We start from the raw sequence: 19394 nt of genomic DNA, 5'->3' as shown, positions 1-19394 counted from the left end.
CTCTAGCTGTACCTTGAGCGAACACTGTATATCTTAATTTGTACACTGTACCTTACAAACTTTACAGTATTTCCACATTAAGGCTACGTTCACACAACATAAAATTTCTATTGACCCTTTGAGTACCAAGGGACCCAGTGGACCGCACAACTTTTCATTTTTGTGTTTTCGCTTTTTCCTCCCCTTCTAAGAGCTCTAGCACTTTCAGATTTCTATCTACAGGGCCATGTAAGGGCTTGTTTTTTTTACAAGAGTAGTTGTACTTTGTAATGGCGTCTTTCATTCTACCATAACATGTATGATGGAACCCCAAAATTATTATTTATGAAGATATAAATTGGTGAAATCATAAAAAAGAATGCAATATGGTAACGTTTGGGAGGTTCTTTTGTCTAGGTAATAAACTATATGGTAAAAGCGACATGATACTATTATTCTATAGGTCAGTCCGAACACAACCACATGCAGGTTTATACATATTTTCTAATGTTATATATGTTTTTTATGAAATCCTTTTTTCTCCAATTAATTATTAATAAAATGGGCCTATTGTGACACTTATAACGGCTTTATTTTTTCACCTATGGGGCTGTATGTGGTGTTATTTTTTTGCCATGATCTCTAGTTTTTATTAATACCATATTTTTGAATATCAGACGTTTTGATCACTTTTTATTATTTTTTTTATATATAATGTAACAAAAAAACGATAATCCAAATAAGCCGTGCGCCATTAGTGATGACGATTGTTATATTTTAATAAATAGGACAATCGCGCACTCTACAGTATATTATATGTTTATTTTTTATATGTTTTATTTTTTATATGTTTTATTTATATAATGGGAAAGGGGGGGATTTTTAACTTTTATTGGGGGAGGGGCTTTGGGGTGTTTGTAAAGACATTCTTACTGATTTTTTTACACATTTTTTTACCCTTTGGGGGACTTTTACATACATTTATTAGATCATTTACACTGATCACTGCTATGCCATAGGTATAGCATTGATCAGTGCGATAGGCGCTCTGCTCATTGAGCCTGTCTGTGGCAGACTCAGTGAGCAGATCGCCAATCGGACCGCATGGAGGAAGGTGAGAGACCTCCGGCGGTCCGATACAGCGATCGGGACCCCTGAGATCACAGAGTTTAAGGGGATTATGACATGCTGCAGCGCAATCGCTGCAGCCTGTCATTAACGGTGAGGGGCCGGCTGAGGGGCCTCCTATGAAGCACGCTTCATAGTCCTTAGTCATCTAGGGGTTAATGACGGCCGTTGTAACAACCGCCATGATTAATAAAAAGTTCATGCTCATGCTGTATACACATACACGTATACGTTCCGTCTGGGATCTCTAGCGGCTGCAGTAAAAACTGACTGAAGAGTCCGACCAAACTTTTCATTGTATGCTATGGTGAATTGGGATGTGAGCGCACATGAATGTGCCGGCATCCCAATTCAATAGAAATTAAGTTTATCCAGCCTTAAAATTCAAACATCTCAAACAATAAACTTTAAATTTTGATGATTCACATATTAACATAGATTGTAAACACTTGTTGGCAGGGTCCTTTCCCCTCATGCACCAGTCTGCCATTTTTCTTACTCATATAATATGTTTTTGATCTTTCAATGTTCCTTTTTGTTAACCCCTATCACTTGTATAGTGCTCTGGATTTTTTTTTAAAAAAAGTGATAATAATAATAATAATAATAATAATAATAATAATTTAATATTTTCTTTTAAATGTTTAAGTTCTGGTTTTTAGAGAACAACCATATTACCAGGAAAAGCAGATAGAGTGATAGATCAATATGTACTTCTTATGGGCTGTACTTTACATGAGCTAACACACAACCTGGCCACAGTCTTAGTTTGGTTGGATGTTGATGCTCACAACAAATCAAGTATAAAATGCTGTATATGAGAGCTAGAAAACAATGTATTTCTGCTGCTAAAGAACTTATATAATAATATATAGTTTAATCCATATATATATATAGTGTATGTTATAAACGTATTTTTCTAATAAATATGCAAGCAAACTATGTATTTAAGTAAAATTGAAAATACTTTTCTGGCTACTTGTAGTACCTCAGTTTGAACTCAAGGTGCCGCCATTAGACTGTAGTATTTTGTAGCTGAACCTGGAAACTAATGCAGCCTCACTGCACAGATCTCTAGAAAATCCTTTATAAAAGACATCAGAGCTTCCTGTAGTTCAGATCTGCTTCTCAAGAATTTTCTTTGAATATTAAATCTCTTATCAGAACCTTTTACATCTTTAACAATGGCAAATACCACAATATGCAGAGGTACACACTGGACATGGATCTGGCAAGTATTACTATGTTTCTCTTTATATTATTTTAGAGGTGTCTCAGGCCAATTACAATACACAATACCTGAAGAGCTGAAAAAGGGATCTGTAATTGGGAATGTGGCAAAAGATCTTGGATTAACTGTTAAAGATCTTGCTTTTAGAAAATTCCAGATTGTTTCTCATGATTTAAAGCAATATTTGAGCATTCGTATGGAGAATGGAGATTTAATTGTATCAGATAGAATTGATAGAGAAACATTATGTGGAGCTAAACCGAGCTGCTTTCTAAACCTGGAAGCTGTGATTGAAAACCCTTTGACTTTTTACACAATTACTATAGAAATCCAGGATGTGAATGATAATGCTCCGACATTCTCTAAGAAATCTTTTGATATGAGAATCAGTGAGTCTGCCCTACCAGGATTACAGTTTATATTGGGAAATGCAGATGATCCAGATCTAGGCACCAATTCTATACAAAGTTATACTCTTAGTGACAATGAATACTTTAGCCTCGGAGAAAAACTCACTGATGATGGAATTAGGATCCCTGAAATTATACTAGAGAAGTCTCTGGATAGAGAAAAACAAAGTTCATATAAGTTAACACTGACGGCTTCTGATGGGGGTAAACCTTCCAAGACTGGCACAACTATTATAAAGGTCACTGTTCTAGATGTAAATGACAACTTTCCAGTATTTACTCAGGACAAATATCGAGTGAGTCTACCTGAGAATGCATCGGTTGGCTTTTTAGTGGCCCATTTAAATGCAACTGATGAAGATGAAGGCATGCATGGATTAATCTCTTATTCTTTTAGTCATATTGGAAAAATTGCAGACCAAATATTTTCGATAGATAGCTCAAAAGGAGATATTATCACAATAGGAACTTTGGATTATGAAACATCAGACAGCTACGAAATGACTGTAGAAGCCACAGATGGTGGAGGTCTTGTCTCACATTGCAAAGTGTCTATACAAGTGATTGACGTGAATGATAATGCTCCGGATATAACAGTCACCACTCTGGCAGCAACAATTCCAGAAGATTCTCCCCCTGGTACTGTCATAGCAATTATTAATATCCGTGATTTGGACTCCGGCTTAAATGGTGAAATTCTTTGTCAGATCTCAGATATAAAGGATTTTCAGCTGTTACCATCATCCAGTAACTACTATAAACTTGTAACTGCAGCTGACATGGACCGAGAGAGGAATTCTGTATATAATGTGACAGTTCAGTGTATGGATAAAGGATCTCCTCCACTGTCTACCAATAAAACCATTCAGCTGACTATTTCAGATGTAAATGACAATGCTCCAGTTTTTGAGAAAATGAACAACATTGTCTACATTATAGAAAATAACCAACCTGGGACCTCAATAAATAATATTGTCGCTTCAGATCTTGATCAGGATGACAATGGGAAAATTACATACAGCATTGTGAACAGCAACATAGATAATATTCCCGTCACCTCCTATGTCTCCATAAACTCAGTGACTGGGGTTCTCTATACCCAGAGATCATTTGACTATGAACAGTTGCGGGAATTTCAGTTCCAGGTGATGGCTAAAGACAGTGGATCTCCTCCTCTAAGCAGTAATGTCACAGTGAGGATATGTATCATTGATAAGAATGATAATGCTCCTAAGATCCTCTACCCATCAGCAGACACTGAGGGATCAGCATTATTTGAGTTTATTCCTCACTCTGCTGAGAAGGGTTATCTAGTCACCAAAGTGATAGCAGTGGACGCTGACTCTGGACACAACGCCTGGCTCTCCTATCACTTACTACAGGTTCCTGATCCAACATTATTCACCATTGGCCAATATACTGGTGAAATCAGGATTGGACGAGATCTTCCGGATGTAGAGTCTTTAAGACAGAAACTTGTGATCCTGGTGAAGGATAATGGAGTCCCATCTCTCTCATCTACAGTCACTTTGCCCTTAGTTGTTGCAGAGAATTTTCAGCAAGTTGTGCCAGAAATAAGAAGACAGCCAAATAATGCAGACAGTAAATCCCCTGTAACCTTCTATCTAGTGGTATCCATAGCTCTGATCTCTTGTTTATTCATTATAACTGTTCTCATCGCTGTCATCTACAAATGCAGAAAGACTCCCACCCCAACAAGCTATGGAGCATATAGCAGAAATGTGTATCCTCAGTTCACCCTGGGATGTCCTTCTGAGATCAGTGATACAAGTTTACCTTTCCCATTCTCATATGATGTGTGTGTGACTCTGGACTCAAAGCAGAATGAAATTGCTTATCTGAAACCGATGCAGAACGTCCCTACAGACAATCTCATAGACACTGATGACACCGCAATGATTGATTCAGCAAACACTGATTTGACTCTCAACAATATTGTACAGGTATTTGAATCTTAAAGTATAAACTTATATTTTTCTTATGTTATAATGTAGTGATAACATTGCAAGTCAACAATTTCAACCTTAAAACCACAGACGTACCCTGGCCCAATCCATTTGTACCCTTATTTCATGCTCATAACATTTATGTAATTTAAGATTTAGTGTTAAAGTCTGCCGCAGTGATCAGCTGATTGTAATTGGTCTTACTCTTGGTTATCTTTTAAAGAGCTGGAGGTGGGTGGTGTGGTCAGCCATACCTTTCTTATGTGGTGGCAGAGCTAAGAAAAAATAGAGACCTCACCTACCACATCACCATAACCCCTTCTGACTTGTATAACATGAATAAATTGCGTTGTAAAAAATAGAACTTAAATATTGTGCAGTAGAACCATGGCCTAATGGACCTTATTATGGACACAGTTGAGGAGATGGCTTTGATTATCAAATCATTTCAATGCATTGGTTTATTTCTAAGTTATTTACAAAGCCACAAATGAAATTTATCTAACAGTCTTTTGTTGTATCGCAAAATTAGGACTCCCCTCCCCATAAGAAAAAGCTATGAATTATAGATGTACCCACCCTTACCTTTCCTTTCGTTTAGCTAAGGATTAAGTTTAGGGATAAGTTAAGAATGGATACCTATGTAGGTGGGTGAAACAAAGGTCTCACTATGAGAAGATTGTGGCACTCGTACTTAAAGGGATATTCTGGCTCTGGGTTCAAATTAAATACTGTGGCAGGCCCCTTACATGATAGAAAAAAAACCCCTCTTAACCATCCTTGATCCCCCACTTCTTCCCCACAGTTTCCGTTTAGCTCAGTGGGTATGTGTGTGAGTGCGTATGGTGGTGGTGTACAGGATTCCCCGTACAGTTTTTTCTATGGGGTCTCATGAATCCTAGCTACACCCCTGGTTGAAATCCAGTGTCTGACAGCTCTCTTCTCCAACATCTCTCATGGGGAAAGGAGACATCATACACATCAAATGATTGGCTAGCTAGTGGGTGGATTCATTCAACTTAAATCAAATGTGGATGATCAGCTTTTGGTAGATAGAAGTTGATGAAGCCTTAAGTACTTTCTTTCTTTCTTATTGTCTTTAATTGAAAAATGTTCAATAAAACTCTTTGAATCAGAAGTTTGTACTATTGTATGGATACAGACTTAAATTCTGGTTCACATTTCTGAATCCTGAATTCTGAAATTTGTTTCAAGACACCATGGGGGAGATTTATTATACTGGTGTAAAGTAGAATTGTCTTAGTTGCCCCTAGCAACCAATCAGATTCCACCTTTCATTCCTCACAGATTCTTTGAAAAATGAAAGGTGGAATCTGGTTGCTAGGGGCAACTAAGGCAATTCTACTTTACACCAGTTTTATAAATCTCCCCCTATTATTTTAGTTGAGGTTTTAACTTCTAGTTTTACACCCCACCTGTTAGATCCTTACCTTTCCATGACCCAGTGTCATCCTCTTCGGTAGCAGGGACTCCGCTTCTGACGTCCAGGAGTGCGCCCCAGCAGTTGCATAGTGGACATGTTGCACAAACATGCTTCGTGGCTTCTTTTCTGTCTGGTGATGTCACGGATACCCAACAACATCACTGGTTACCTGCCCACAGGTGTTTTTGCTGTAGGTCAGGGGGACTAGTCCAATCATGTTCTGGACCTGATCCCTGTCATAAAGTGTTTTGTTGCCCAGTAATTACTACTAGCTATTAGGCTCTCTGAGCATGTTAAGGATACCTTATATCTCTATACTTTGGTATTCTGATCTCGACTCTTGTACCTTTGACTACTCTTTTGTATTCTGACTCTGTACCACATTGTCCATTAGGTTTGATCCTGGCCCATACAACCATCCCTTGATGTTTTGTCTGTTTTGTCTACATTTTGTCTTTTACAGCTAAGATGCAGGTTATGGAATGTCAGCCAGTTGCCCACTGCTGCTTAGGGCTTTCTTGAGACAAGTAGGTAGAGGCAGCTGGGTGGGGCAGGTCCAGGGCTCACAGTTTGTGTTCGCCCCATACCCTTTTTGGTTGTCCAGTGGCAGTCTAGCTGACAACATCATGGAGTTTTCTTGTCATTCCTACTTTGGCACTGTTGATATCGAGACATAGTCCATTGTGTACTTTAGAATGTTAAGCTATGCTCCCATACCATTTTGTATTTTGCCATTTATCGTCCGTCTTTTAGGACTTGCCATTATTATAAAATAATTGTCGTCATTATTAAAAAATGGCCGCCCTCAAAGATGGCCCTCAAATGGCCAAAAATAGAACGTAGGCCTAATCAGTTTTTTATGTCTATGGAACTAACATTTTTAGTCCTGGTTAAACAATCTTATTCAACTATGTATAGCATATTTTTAAAATACTTTTTGCATCAATTTTTGTAGTAGTATAAATAAATATGTGAAACCTTATAAAATATCCTGGAATGAGGAAGTGGTATTTTCCTAACCTTCAAGCAGCCTTTAACGCTAGTTCTCTGGTTCCTGTTTTACCAAAGATTTTCGTAATAAAACCAAGATAAAAGAAAAAAGTGACATATAATAGTTTTCAATCATAGATATAAATAATATTACAAATCATATTATTACAAATCAAGCATTTATAGGTATGAATTAAGTGCTTTTTCAGTGTTGTGTATGGCCAACAGCAAACAAGCCAGGACAGAATACAATAAACCTATTTTAACTTTGGTATGGAAATCACATAAATAGTGAAGAGCAATACAAACACAATCTCCAAGTCCTGCTAATAGGTAGTAACATTTATGCATAATGACTTGATGACAAATGTTTTCCCATGAGCTATGCATATCCTTTCAGAAGCTATAACTTTCTCATAGACTCAAAGATAGTCTAATTGCTGATAGTAATTCTTCTCTGGGGTGGTTAATTTTAACCCTTTTATTCATCATCAGATCTAGTATGAAACAGTAAACAGAAGGAATTAGAGGGATGTGAAGGGGGTTGTAAAACTGTGTCTTCTCTGTCAATGTGATAAAAATCAGTGTCCCTGTCTTTATAACTTTCAAATTCTAATCTAACAGTAGATGTGATATAAAGCAAGTTTGCAATACATTACTTCATTACATTCATTACTTTACTCTGTATAGGTCTGCACTTCCTGCATTTGGCCTCTTTTTTTTGAACCAGCACATGACCAAAAAGCTTAGTTTTACAGCGTAATAACTAAAAAAATAATGTAAATTGCAAACTTGCTTTATTTTTCATCCCCTGCTGATTTAGATTTTGAAAGTTATAACGCCAGTGACACTTGAATAGTTTGACCTTGCAAACTATTCTGCTGATGGTGCTTTGGTTACTATTTTAGGGATAGGTATTATTCCTGCAATCAGTGCTGATATATTTGATGGAGGAATAACAGAGGAACGGCAGAATGAGGAGTCCTAAGTAAAGTTGCTCCAAAATATAATAGCTGGCGGGTCCTCTTTATAAATACAACCATAGTACTGAACCATAGTACAATAGTTCAGATTGACTCTTCTATGTAATTGTTTTGCAATAAAGTACAAATATTAAAATAGACTTACTGAAAGATTGTAAATTTCCTGCATACTTTCAATATCTGATATATATATTAGTTTTTAGCTGGTTACCTGCAGTACCTCAGTTTGGACTCTGAGCGCCGCCATAAGACTGTAGTATTTTCTTTTGTAGTTAAATAAGGGAACTATTGCGGTCTCACAGCATAGATCTACTAAATCCTGTGTTCATTCTCAAGAGCATCCTACAATTTGCTTCATAGCTGTTTCTTACCATTTTTTTTAATCAAAATTTTAAAAGAACACCTTATATTCCTGAAAATGAAAGATAATGAGAGACGCAAAGGGACACAATGGACAGGGATGTGGCAAGTATTATTCTTCTATTTCTCTTCATTATGTTTCAATGATGTCTCAGGTCAATTACAATACTCAATGCCTGAGGAGCTGAAAATAGGATCTGTGGTTGGGAATGTGGCAAAAGATCTTGGATTGAATTTCAAGGAACTTGCATCTAGGAAATTCCAGATTGTATCTCATGCTACCAGGCAAGATTTCAGTGTAAATTTGGAAAATGGAGATTTTATTGTATCAGAGAGAATTGATCGGGAAATATTATGTGAAGCTAAGCCGAGCTGTTTTATCAATCTGGAAGCTGTGATTGAAAACCCTTTGAATTTTTACACGATCACTATAGAAATCCAGGATGTGAATGATAATGCACCTATATTCTCTAAGAAACTTTTTGAGATAGGAATCAGTGAGTCTGTTATACCCGGAGCATATTTTCCAGTAGGGAATGCAGAAGATCCAGACCTGGGCACAAACTCTATCCAAAGTTACAGTCTTAGCAATAGCGAGCACTTTAGTCTAGGGGAAAGAACTATGAAGAATGGGATCAAATATGCAGAAATTAAACTAGAAAAACCATTGGACAGAGAAAAGCAGAGTCTCTATGAGTTAGTTTTGACTGCATCTGATGGGGGTAAACCTCCTAAAACTGGCACTGCCATAGTTAAGATTATTGTTCAAGATGTGAATGACAACTTTCCAACATTTGCCCAAGATACATATCACATAAGTCTTCCTGAGAATGTACCTGTTGGTTTTCTAGTTTCCCATTTAAATGCAACTGATGCAGATGAAGGTGCAAATGGCCAAATATCTTATTCCTTTAGCCAAATCCCTAAAAATGCTAATCAGATATTCTCTATAGGTTCCATAACAGGGGACATAAATATTATAGGGACTTTAGACTATGAACCATCCGATAGCTATGAAATGACTGTAGAGGCTAAAGATGGTGGAGGTCTTGTCTCACATTGTAAGGTGTCAATACAAGTAATTGATGTGAATGACAATGCCCCAGATATAACAATTACTACTTCTAAAGCCACAATTCCAGAAGATTCACCAGCTGGTTCGATAATAGCAATTATTAATGTCCGTGATCAGGATTCTGGGCTGAATGGTGAGATTCTCTGTGAGGTCTCAGACATAAAGGATTTCCAGCTGTTACCGTCATCCAACAACTACTATAAACTTGTAACTGCAGCTAACATGGACCGAGAGAGGAATTCTGTATATAATGTCACAGTTCAGTGTATGGATAAAGGATCTCCTCCACTGGCTACAAATAAAACCATTCAGCTGACTATTTCAGATGTGAATGACCATTCTCCAGTTTTTGAGAGAATGAACTACATTGTCTACATTATAGAAAATAACCAACCTGGGACCTCAGTACATAATATTGTCGCTTCAGATCTTGATCAGGATGAGAATGGGAAAATTACATACAGCATTGTGAACAGCAATATAGATAATATCCCTGTCACCTCCTATGTCTCCATAAACTCAATGACCGGGGTTCTCTATGCCCAGAGATCATTTGACTATGAACAGTTGCGGGAATTTCAGTTCCAGGTGATGGCTAAAGACAGTGGATCTCCTCCTCTAAGCAGTAATGTCACAGTGAGGATATGTATCATTGATAAGAATGATAATGCTCCTAAGATCCTCTACCCATCAGCAGACACTGAGGGATCAGCATTATTTGAGTTTATTCCTCACTCTGCTGAGAAAGGTTATCTAGTCACCAAAGTGATTGCAGTGGACGCTGACTCTGGACACAACGCCTGGCTCTCCTATCACTTACTACAAGTTCCTGACCCAACATTATTTGGAATTGGTCAACACACTGGAGAAATAAAGATTGTGAGAGATCTTCAAGACTCTGATAACTTAAGGCAAAAACTTGTGGTTCTGGTGAAGGATAATGGAGTCCCATCTCTCTCATCTACAGTTACTTTGAACTTAGTTGTGGCCGAGAATTTTCAGCAAGTTGTGCCGGAGATCAGAAAACAACCAACTAATTCAGACAGTAAATCCCCTGTAACTTTCTATCTGGTGGTATCCATAGCTCTGATCTCCTGTTTATTCATTATAACTGTTCTCATCGCTGTCATCTACAAATGCAGAAAGACTCCCACCCCAACAAGCTATGGAGCATATAGCAGAAATGTGTATCCTCAGTTCACCCTGGGATGTCCTTCTGAGATCAGTGATACAAGTTTACCTTTCCCATTCTCATATGATGTGTGTGTGACTCTGGACTCAAAGCAGAATGAAATTGCTTATCTGAAACCGATGCAGAACGTCCCTACAGACAATCTCATAGACACTGGGGATTTAGCAGCAGTGATTGATTCTATAAACACTGACGTCGCAGCCATCAATACTAATCAGGTATAAAATTCTTAAACTTATTTTTTTATTTTAAACTTCTAAATATGTTTAATTAACATACTTAAGTGCGTCATTTGTTATCAGTATAATGAAATGTTTTTATGTGTATATCTAAACTGTTATACAGGATATTAACACTAATTCTCTGTGTGTTTTATGCTGCAAAAAGGGTCTTCCTACCCTGTTCTGTCTGTGCCACTTTCAGTTTTTTTCGTGTGTACTTAAGCCACATGCAGCGTGCAACCTTCAGTGTGAACAGAGGCAAAGAAGTGCTGCCAATTTTTTTTTCCTGTTGTATTTGGGGTGTGTGGCTACCACCTGTTGGCTTGCACTCCACCCATGTCTTGTGGATGCTATATATAAATATTCGGATCCGACCTGCCCAGTTGTAGGCTTATTTAGCCCAGGAGAGGCCATTGCTAGCGTGAGAATGCTACAGTAGGGACCATGTCTCTGAGCACAACTTAACGTGGTGACATAGTAAACTCTGTTTGATCAAATAGTTTGCTACGATCCTCATTTTCTAATATCTATAGAGCAGATTTTTGTCGTGTGTACACCGGGTGGAGTATACATGGTAAGCACTTGCACCTGTAGGTTGCTGTTCCACTTTGTTTTGTTTTTTTTACGATAAGTTCTACACCTTGTTCTTTTGACTACCTATTGACTTTGGCGTGAATTTCGCAAATAATGTAGCCTATGAACCAAAGGCTGATTGGCTGAGCAAGCTGGAAGCCATGTGATGCACTCCAGCCAATGAAAAGGCTGCTGGTGCGCAAGTGCACCAGCAGCCTTTTCCTCTCTCATTCACTGCTGTGAAAGACAGCGAAGAGGAAGAAGACCAGGCCCACCCCCTGTTCTGACAACATCAACCCTAGATTGCGCTCGGGAGAATGATGTTAGAAAGGGTTAAACCAATCATAGCCCTAATTGCGTCCATAAATGTACATACAGTGCAATCATATGTTTACCAACACCCGATCATTCATCAGTAATCTGATTGGTTGGTAAACATGTGACTCTCAGAATTGTGATTGATACTTAATATAAATAGAAATGATAATTGGTTTTCATTTTATTATATATTAATTTTATTAGTCTATAAATAACTGTATATAGACTTATTATTTTAATAATTACTAACATAGTGATTTTTTTTGTTTTATTTTTATATCTAGGCAATTTTGGTAATTACTCTATATATTTACTTGGGAAAGTGAAGTGGATATAGATTTATTGAGAGTGGTGGGGTACTGGGCATACCCAGGGCTGCTTCTGCCACAGAATGAGGATTCAGCCTCAGGAGGTGGATTCTCTGTTACCCAAGGGGGTGGCCCTGTCATTTTAATAAGTCAGTCTGATGCTGCGTTTACACGGAATGATTATCGTTGGAATTTTCGCAATAACGATCGCATTGAGCGATAATTGTTCTGTGTAAACACAGTGAGAAATCGTTCATTTTGATCTTTCAACATGTTCTCAAATCATTGTAAAAATTTGCAGATCGCTTTTTTAAGATTCACCCCATGTGAAAGATGGGCTTAAGCAATCTTAAAAATGATCGCAATAACGATTTTTCTTACAAATTTTCTAACGATTTATTCGTCTTAACGCTGATCGTTATAAAAACCAAATTGTTGCTTCAAAATCGTTAAACGATCGATTGGGCGAATTATTGCTTCGTGTAAACGCAGCGTGACATAGCTAAATGACAGGGCCTGGTTGACTGAATGTAATCCGTGCAGCAGCGCCCTCACCTTGGCCAGCCTTACAGCTGAGATTGATCTGTTTAAGGACTTTTGTGTTGATTAATGCCTCACACACCCTGCTACAGAATGAGACTAAAGGCCAAGCCACTCCATATCCATACCCATAGCATTTCTCTCCAAATCTGAAGGACGAGCACCTTTCCAACTCTCCCCCTGCCTCCCCTCACACCTCATCCCACTCCATCCATCTCCATTAACTAATCGCTTTACCCAAATCTGTGGTAAAATTACTGTAATTTTCAATAAATCCAGCAATCATATAATAGATGTGCCAGAGCTGACAGAGCTGATTACCCTGCTCAAAGCCCACAGAGGGATCATAAACTCTTTTTATCTACCTGCAAGGACCTGAAGTGACCGTCCTGATGATGTCATAAGGTCCTTGCAGGCAGCATACAGTGTGAAGTGAAGGAGGTAAAAGGGAAAGGGTAGGGGGTGGGAAACAAGTATATAGGGAGCTGGGGCAGTATATAAGGATTATATGTGAGACAGGGGGCCATAAGGGGCTTCAGTAAGTGAGAACTATACTGTATTTTAGGAGTAAGCAGGGCTATGGGAGCAGTATATGAAGGGTGCTATAGGGAGCAGTATATGGGCAGAGGGGGTCTCTAAGGTTGGCACTATTAAGGGGTCTCTGAAACTGGCAGTGTTAGGTGGTCAGAGACCTTTACTATAAGGGGGTCTCTAAGACTGGGGTGGCCATGTGCTGGCACTAATATATGCGTAGTGTATGCACTTCTGTTGTATTGTTCTGTATGCATTATATGCAATGTTGGTATATAGTCATGTATACAATATGTTCACTGCAGGTATATAGTTATGTTGTCAGGAGGAGGGGCACATAACAATTTTTGTCTCAGGCAGCATAAAACCTAGACTGGGCCCTGGGGATACCCCAGAATACATAATCTTTTAAAGCAAACCTTGATAGTAGTGATGAGCGAATAGTGAGATATTCAAATATTCGATATTTGTACGAATATCCTGCGAATATTCGAATATTCGATCGAATATTCAATCCCTTTAAAGTCTATGGGAACAAGTATTCGATTAGTGAAAAACATCTATTTGACCATTTGGAGGGTAAAACCAGAAGCTGGGGGATTTGAACGCTTATCGAATATTTATCGAATTTTAGCGGGATATTCGTACGAATATCGAATATTCGAATATCTCACTATTCGCTCGAATATCTATTCAATCGAACAGTATTCGCTCATCACTACTTGATAGACATAATTTGACTTTACTCATTATTTTCTATACATTAAATCGAATTTGCTCTAAAAGGAAGGAATGTAAGGAAATAGTGATAGATTGGAGGAATTTCTTATGAATTCTGGCTGGCAATCCTTAATGGTGCTGATAACTGAGCTGCAGATACAGAATATTCCTGCTTTGTAAGTAGTGGAGCCTAATATACTCTTTGATCTGTGAAATCAGGTAATATACTCAAAAAAGGTAAGAAAATGGGAATTTTTATGGATTAATTTGCAAAGGTATGTATAATTAGGGAAGGATTTCTATTAGTGATTAGCGAATAGTGAAATATTCGATCCCATTAAAGTCAATGGGAACAAGTATTCGATTATTGAAAAACATCTATTCGACCACTTGGAGGTAAAAAATGGAAGCTGGGGGATTTGAACGCTTATTGAATATTTATCGAATATTCGGTGAACTATTCGATAAGATTCGATAGATCGAATACCTTAATATTTGATCGAATATCTATTCGATCGAACAGTATTCGCTCATCACTAATTTCGATGTAATAATTTATGTATTTTTTTTTCTAAATTATGTGAAATGTATTTGTACTTCTAACGTATAAGTTATGAAAGTAGAGCTGTGAATTTATATTGTTAGTTTAGTATGCTTAAAATTTAAACATATCAAGAAAAGCTGTTTGGAGAAGCGTGCTGACGCACACAAAATAGCTGTCACACTACCTCAAGGTGCTGGCGGTTTTGCTGTCCACCATACCCCAAATGGAATTTTAATGGATCTGCAATAAAAGTGAAGTTTTATGGTGAGTGCCCTCCGCAATCTTTCTTCTTTTCTTGATATGGCCATACTGAACCTGTTTTTATCAGGAGTGAGCACCCCGCAAAAAAAGTTTGTCGCCATTTTTTAGCTCCTATCTTAGGCTACGTTCACATTAGTGTTTGACCATCCAGCACCATTCCGTTTACCTTTTACGTTTTAGAGTAAGCAAAACGGAAACTGTCGGATCCGTTAAAATCCCTATAGATTCCCATGCTATTTTAGTGTGCTCCGTTTGCCCTAATTGTGCTCCGTTTGCATGCAATCCGTTCAAGGTCCGTTTTTTTAAACAGAAGACAAAATAGTGTTTGCAGTATTTTTCTTTCTGCTTAAAAAAACGGATCACGAACGGAAAGTGCACTTCCGTTTTTTTTTTTACATTGTAGTCAATGAGGACGGATCTAAAACGGAAGTTATTTCCGTTCACATCCGTTTTTTTCATCCGTTTTTGCACTGAGCATGCGCAGAAGCAGCAAGAAACCAAAGAAGAGAAATAAACGGATAGAAAAACGGATGCTGACTGATGCAAACGGATGCAAACTGATGTACAAAAGTCTGTTTTTTTTAAGCCAAAATACAAACGGACCATTAAAAAAAGATGAACATTTTGCAATCAGTTTGCATCAGTCTGCTCATCAGTTTATGCTCATCCGTTTAATTAATATAGACGGATCCGTTAGAAACAAAGAAAAACGCTAGTGTGGCCGAGCCCTTACCGTAAGTATGCTCTTCAAGTAATAGTGCCAATCGCTGTTGCAACTTGTTTGTGCTTAACTATAACTATTATAAACATAACTATAAAATAGAGCAAAGGAAATTACTATGATACACATATTTCAATAGTAGGATTGAATTGTGAAGAGGTTTCAGCTGGTGACTTGCAGTACCTCAGTTTGGACTCTGAGCGCCGCCATTAGACTGTAGTATATTTTATTGTAGCTGAATAAGGGAACTGATGCAGCCTCACAGCACAGATCTCTAGAAAATCCTGCATTTATTCTTCACTGCATCTCAAGGATTGCATTACCTGTATCTTCTTCACACGACTGCTTTGAATTCTATTTCATTTAATTCTTAAAGAGCTCATTTTGAATATCCAGCTAACAATGCAACAAAGGAGAAGACTCAGATGCTTAAAATGGACAATAATATGGCAAGTATTATTACTTTGTCTTCTTTCATTTGGATTCAGGGAAGTCTTAGGCCAATTACAATACTCAATAGCTGAAGAACTAAAAAAAGGATCAGTTGTCGGTAATGTGGCAAAGGATCTCGGATTTAATGTAAAGGACCTTGTATTTAGAAAATTTCAAATTGTTTCTCATGATACAAAGCAATATTTCAAAATTCATATGGAAAATGGAGATTTAATTGTATCAGATAGAATTGATAGAGAAACATTATGTGAAGCTACACCGAGCTGCTTTATAAACCTGGAATCTGTGATTGAAAACCCTTTGACTTTTTACACGATCACTATAGAAATCCAGGATGTGAATGATAATTCTCCTACATTTTCCAAGAAATCTTTTGAGATAGGAATCAGTGAGACTTCAGTTCCTGGAGTACATTTCCCATTAGGCAATGCACAAGATCCAGATCTGGGCACCAACTCTATACAAAGTTATACTCTTAGTAGTAATGAATATTTTAGACTTGGGGAACAAACCACTAAGGATGGACCTAAGACCCCAGAAATTATACTAGAAAGATCACTGGACAGAGAGAAGAAGAGTTCTTATGATTTGCTATTAACTGCTTTTGATGGGGGTAAACCTCCTAAAACCGGCACTGCTATGATTAAGATCAGTGTTCAGGATGTAAATGATAACTTTCCAAGTTTTACTCAAGCCATAAATCAGATTAATATACCCGAGAATGCCCCTATTGGATATCTAGTAGTCCAGTTAAATGCAACTGATGAAGATGAAGGTGCAAATGGCTTAGTGTCTTATTCCTTTAGCCACATTCCTGAAAAAGCAAATGGAATCTTTTCCATAGATTCTACAAAAGGTGACATAAAGATAATAGGGACACTAGACTATGAAGCATCTAATAGCTATGATATGACTGTGGAGGCTAAAGATGGTGGAGGTCTTGTGTCACATTGTAAAGTGTCTATACAAGTGATTGATGTGAATGATAATGCTCCGGATATAACAGTCACCACTCTGGCAGCAACAATTCCGGAGGATTCTTCACCTGGTACTGTCATAGCAATTATTAATGTACGTGATTTGGACTCCGGGTTGAATGGCGAAATTCTTTGCCAGATCTTAGACATAAAGGATTTTCAGCTGTTACCGTCATCCAGCAACTACTATAAGCTTGTAACTGCAGCTAACATGGACCGAGAGAGGAATTCTGTATATAATGTCACAGTTCAGTGTATGGATAAAGGATCTCCTCCTCTGTCTACCTATAAAACCATTCAGCTGACTATTTCAGATGTGAATGACAATTATCCTGTTTTTGAGAGAATGAACAACATTGTCTACATTATAGAAAATAATCAACCTGGGACCTCAATACATAATATTGTCGCTTCAGATTTTGATCAGGATGACAATGGGAAAATTACATACAGCATTGTGAACAGCAACATAGATAATATTCCGGTCACCTCCTATGTCTCCATAAACTCAATGACCGGGGTTCTCTATGCCCAGAGATCATTTGACTATGAACAGTTGCGGGAATTTCAGTTCCAGGTGATGGCTAAAGACAGTGGATCTCCTCCTCTAAGCAGTAATGTCACAGTGAGGATATGTATCATTGATAAGAATGATAATGCTCCTAAGATCCTCTACCCGTCAGCAGACACTGAGGGATCAGCATTATTTGAGTTTATTCCTCACTCTGCTGAGAAAGGATATCTAGTCACCAAAGTGATAGCAGTGGACGCTGACTCTGGACACAACGCCTGGCTCTCCTATCACTTACTACAGGTTCCCGATCCAACATTATTTGGAATTGGTCAACACACTGGTGAAGTAAAGATTGTGAGAGATCTTCAAGACTCTGATACCTTAAGGCAAAAACTTGTGGTCCTGGTGAAGGATAATGGAGTCCCATCTCTCTCATCTACAGTTACTTTGAACTTGGTTGTGGCCGAGAACTTTCAGCAAGTTGTGCCAGAGATCAGAAAACAACCAACTAATGCAGACAGTAAATCCCCTGTAACTTTCTATCTGGTGGTATCCATAGCTCTGATCTCCTGTTTATTCATTATAACTGTTCTCATCGCTGTCATCTACAAATGCAGAAAGACTCCCACCCCAACAAGCTATGGAGCATATAGCAGAAATGTGTATCCTCAGTTCACCCTGGGATGTCCTTCTGAGATCAGTGATACAAGTTTACCTTTCCCATTCTCATATGATGTGTGTGTGACTCTGGACTCAAAGCAGAATGAAATTGCTTATCTGAAACCGGTGCAGAACGTCCCCACAGACAATCTCATAGACACTGGGGATTTATCAGCAGTGAATGATTCTACAAACATTGACGTCGCAGCCATCAATACTGATCAGGTACAAAATTCTTAAACTTTTTTTTTATCTTAAACTTCTAAATACTTTTATTAAAATACATAAGTGCATCATTTGTTACAAGTACAATTAAATAGTTATACAGTATGTATTTATCTAAATTGTTATACATGTATCTACAGTATATTAGCAATAATTCTCCATGTTTTTTTACACTGGTAAAGGAGCCTTCGCCCACCATTCTGTCTACAGTGGGATTAGAATTGTGCTAATGGCAAAACCTATGAGCCACACTGTTACATAAATTAGAGAGTTAGGCAAGCATCGTAGCTCTTAGGGCTAAAGGTGCGTTTACACGTAACAATTATCCTGAGAATTTGCACGATAACGATCGAATTCGAATGATAATCGTACGTGTTAACGCAGCAAACGATCAAACGACGAACGAGAAATCGTTCATTTTGATCTTTCAACATGTCATCAAATCGTCGTTCACAAAAAATTCGTTGTTCGCCGATTTAACCAATGTGTGAGATAAGCTTAAGCGATCGCAAAACGATCGCAAAACGATTTTCCCTACGATATACGTACCGTTTAAACGCTGATCGTTATGAAAAAAAAATCGTTACTCCGACATCGTTAAAGGGGTTGTCCGGCGCTAAAAAATTATTCACAGAATAACACACATTACAAAGTTATACAGCTTTGTAATGTATGTTATGTCTGTGAATGGCCCCCTTCCCCGTGTCCCACCACCCCCACCCGTGTACCCGGAAGTGTGGTGCGCTATACTCACCTGTCACGTGCCGACCACGGTCTGCGATCCTCATTCCGCGATTGGCTGAGCATAACTGTGCTCAACCAATCGCGGCTGAGCTTCGGATGACGCTGCAGAGGGCGTCCGGCACTCGGGAAGATCCGCCGGCCGCCCGAAGAAGACGTCACTGCTGAGGATCGGAGACCGTGGTCGGCACGTGACAGGTGAGTATAGCGCACCACACTTCCGGGTACACGGGTGGGGGTGGTGGGACACGGGGAAGGGGGCCATTCACAGACATAACATACATTACAAAGTTGTATAACTTTGTAATGTGTGTTATTCTGTGAATAA

General features: G+C 38.3%; 3 protein-coding genes across 3 annotated transcripts; all 3 read left to right on the top strand.

Moving 5' to 3' along the window:
* Nucleotides 1-2291: 2291 nt before the first annotated feature.
* Nucleotides 2292-4727, top strand: LOC138779852 (protocadherin gamma-B2-like). Its single transcript, XM_069956658.1, has one exon. The coding sequence runs from the start codon at nucleotides 2292-2294 to the stop codon at nucleotides 4725-4727; it is 2436 nt and encodes an 811-aa protein (XP_069812759.1).
* A 3937-nt stretch (nucleotides 4728-8664) lies between these two features.
* On the top strand, nucleotides 8665-10983 carry LOC138779725 (protocadherin gamma-B4-like). The gene has a single exon (XM_069956625.1). It carries the CDS (start codon nucleotides 8665-8667, stop codon nucleotides 10981-10983), a length of 2319 nt encoding a protein of 772 aa, XP_069812726.1.
* Nucleotides 10984-15898: 4915 nt separating this feature from the next.
* LOC138779565 (protocadherin gamma-B2-like) lies at nucleotides 15899-18340 on the top strand. The gene has a single exon (XM_069956616.1). The coding sequence runs from the start codon at nucleotides 15899-15901 to the stop codon at nucleotides 18338-18340; it is 2442 nt and encodes an 813-aa protein (XP_069812717.1).
* The last annotated feature ends 1054 nt before the right edge of the window (nucleotides 18341-19394 follow it).

This window comes from Dendropsophus ebraccatus, chromosome 1 (genome assembly GCF_027789765.1).
Source record: "Dendropsophus ebraccatus isolate aDenEbr1 chromosome 1, aDenEbr1.pat, whole genome shotgun sequence".
NCBI lineage: Eukaryota > Metazoa > Chordata > Amphibia > Anura > Hylidae > Dendropsophus > Dendropsophus ebraccatus.
This window is presented reverse-complemented; position numbering and strand designations above follow the sequence as displayed.

What these genes read in the sequence shown, in the direction of transcription:
- LOC138779852 (XM_069956658.1), top strand. Translation starts at nt 2,292, where the DNA reads ATGGCAAATACCACAATATGCAGAGGTACACACTGGACATGGATCTGG.
- LOC138779725 (XM_069956625.1), top strand. Translation starts at nt 8,665, where the DNA reads ATGCCTGAGGAGCTGAAAATAGGATCTGTGGTTGGGAATGTGGCAAAA.
- LOC138779565 (XM_069956616.1), top strand. Translation starts at nt 15,899, where the DNA reads ATGCAACAAAGGAGAAGACTCAGATGCTTAAAATGGACAATAATATGG.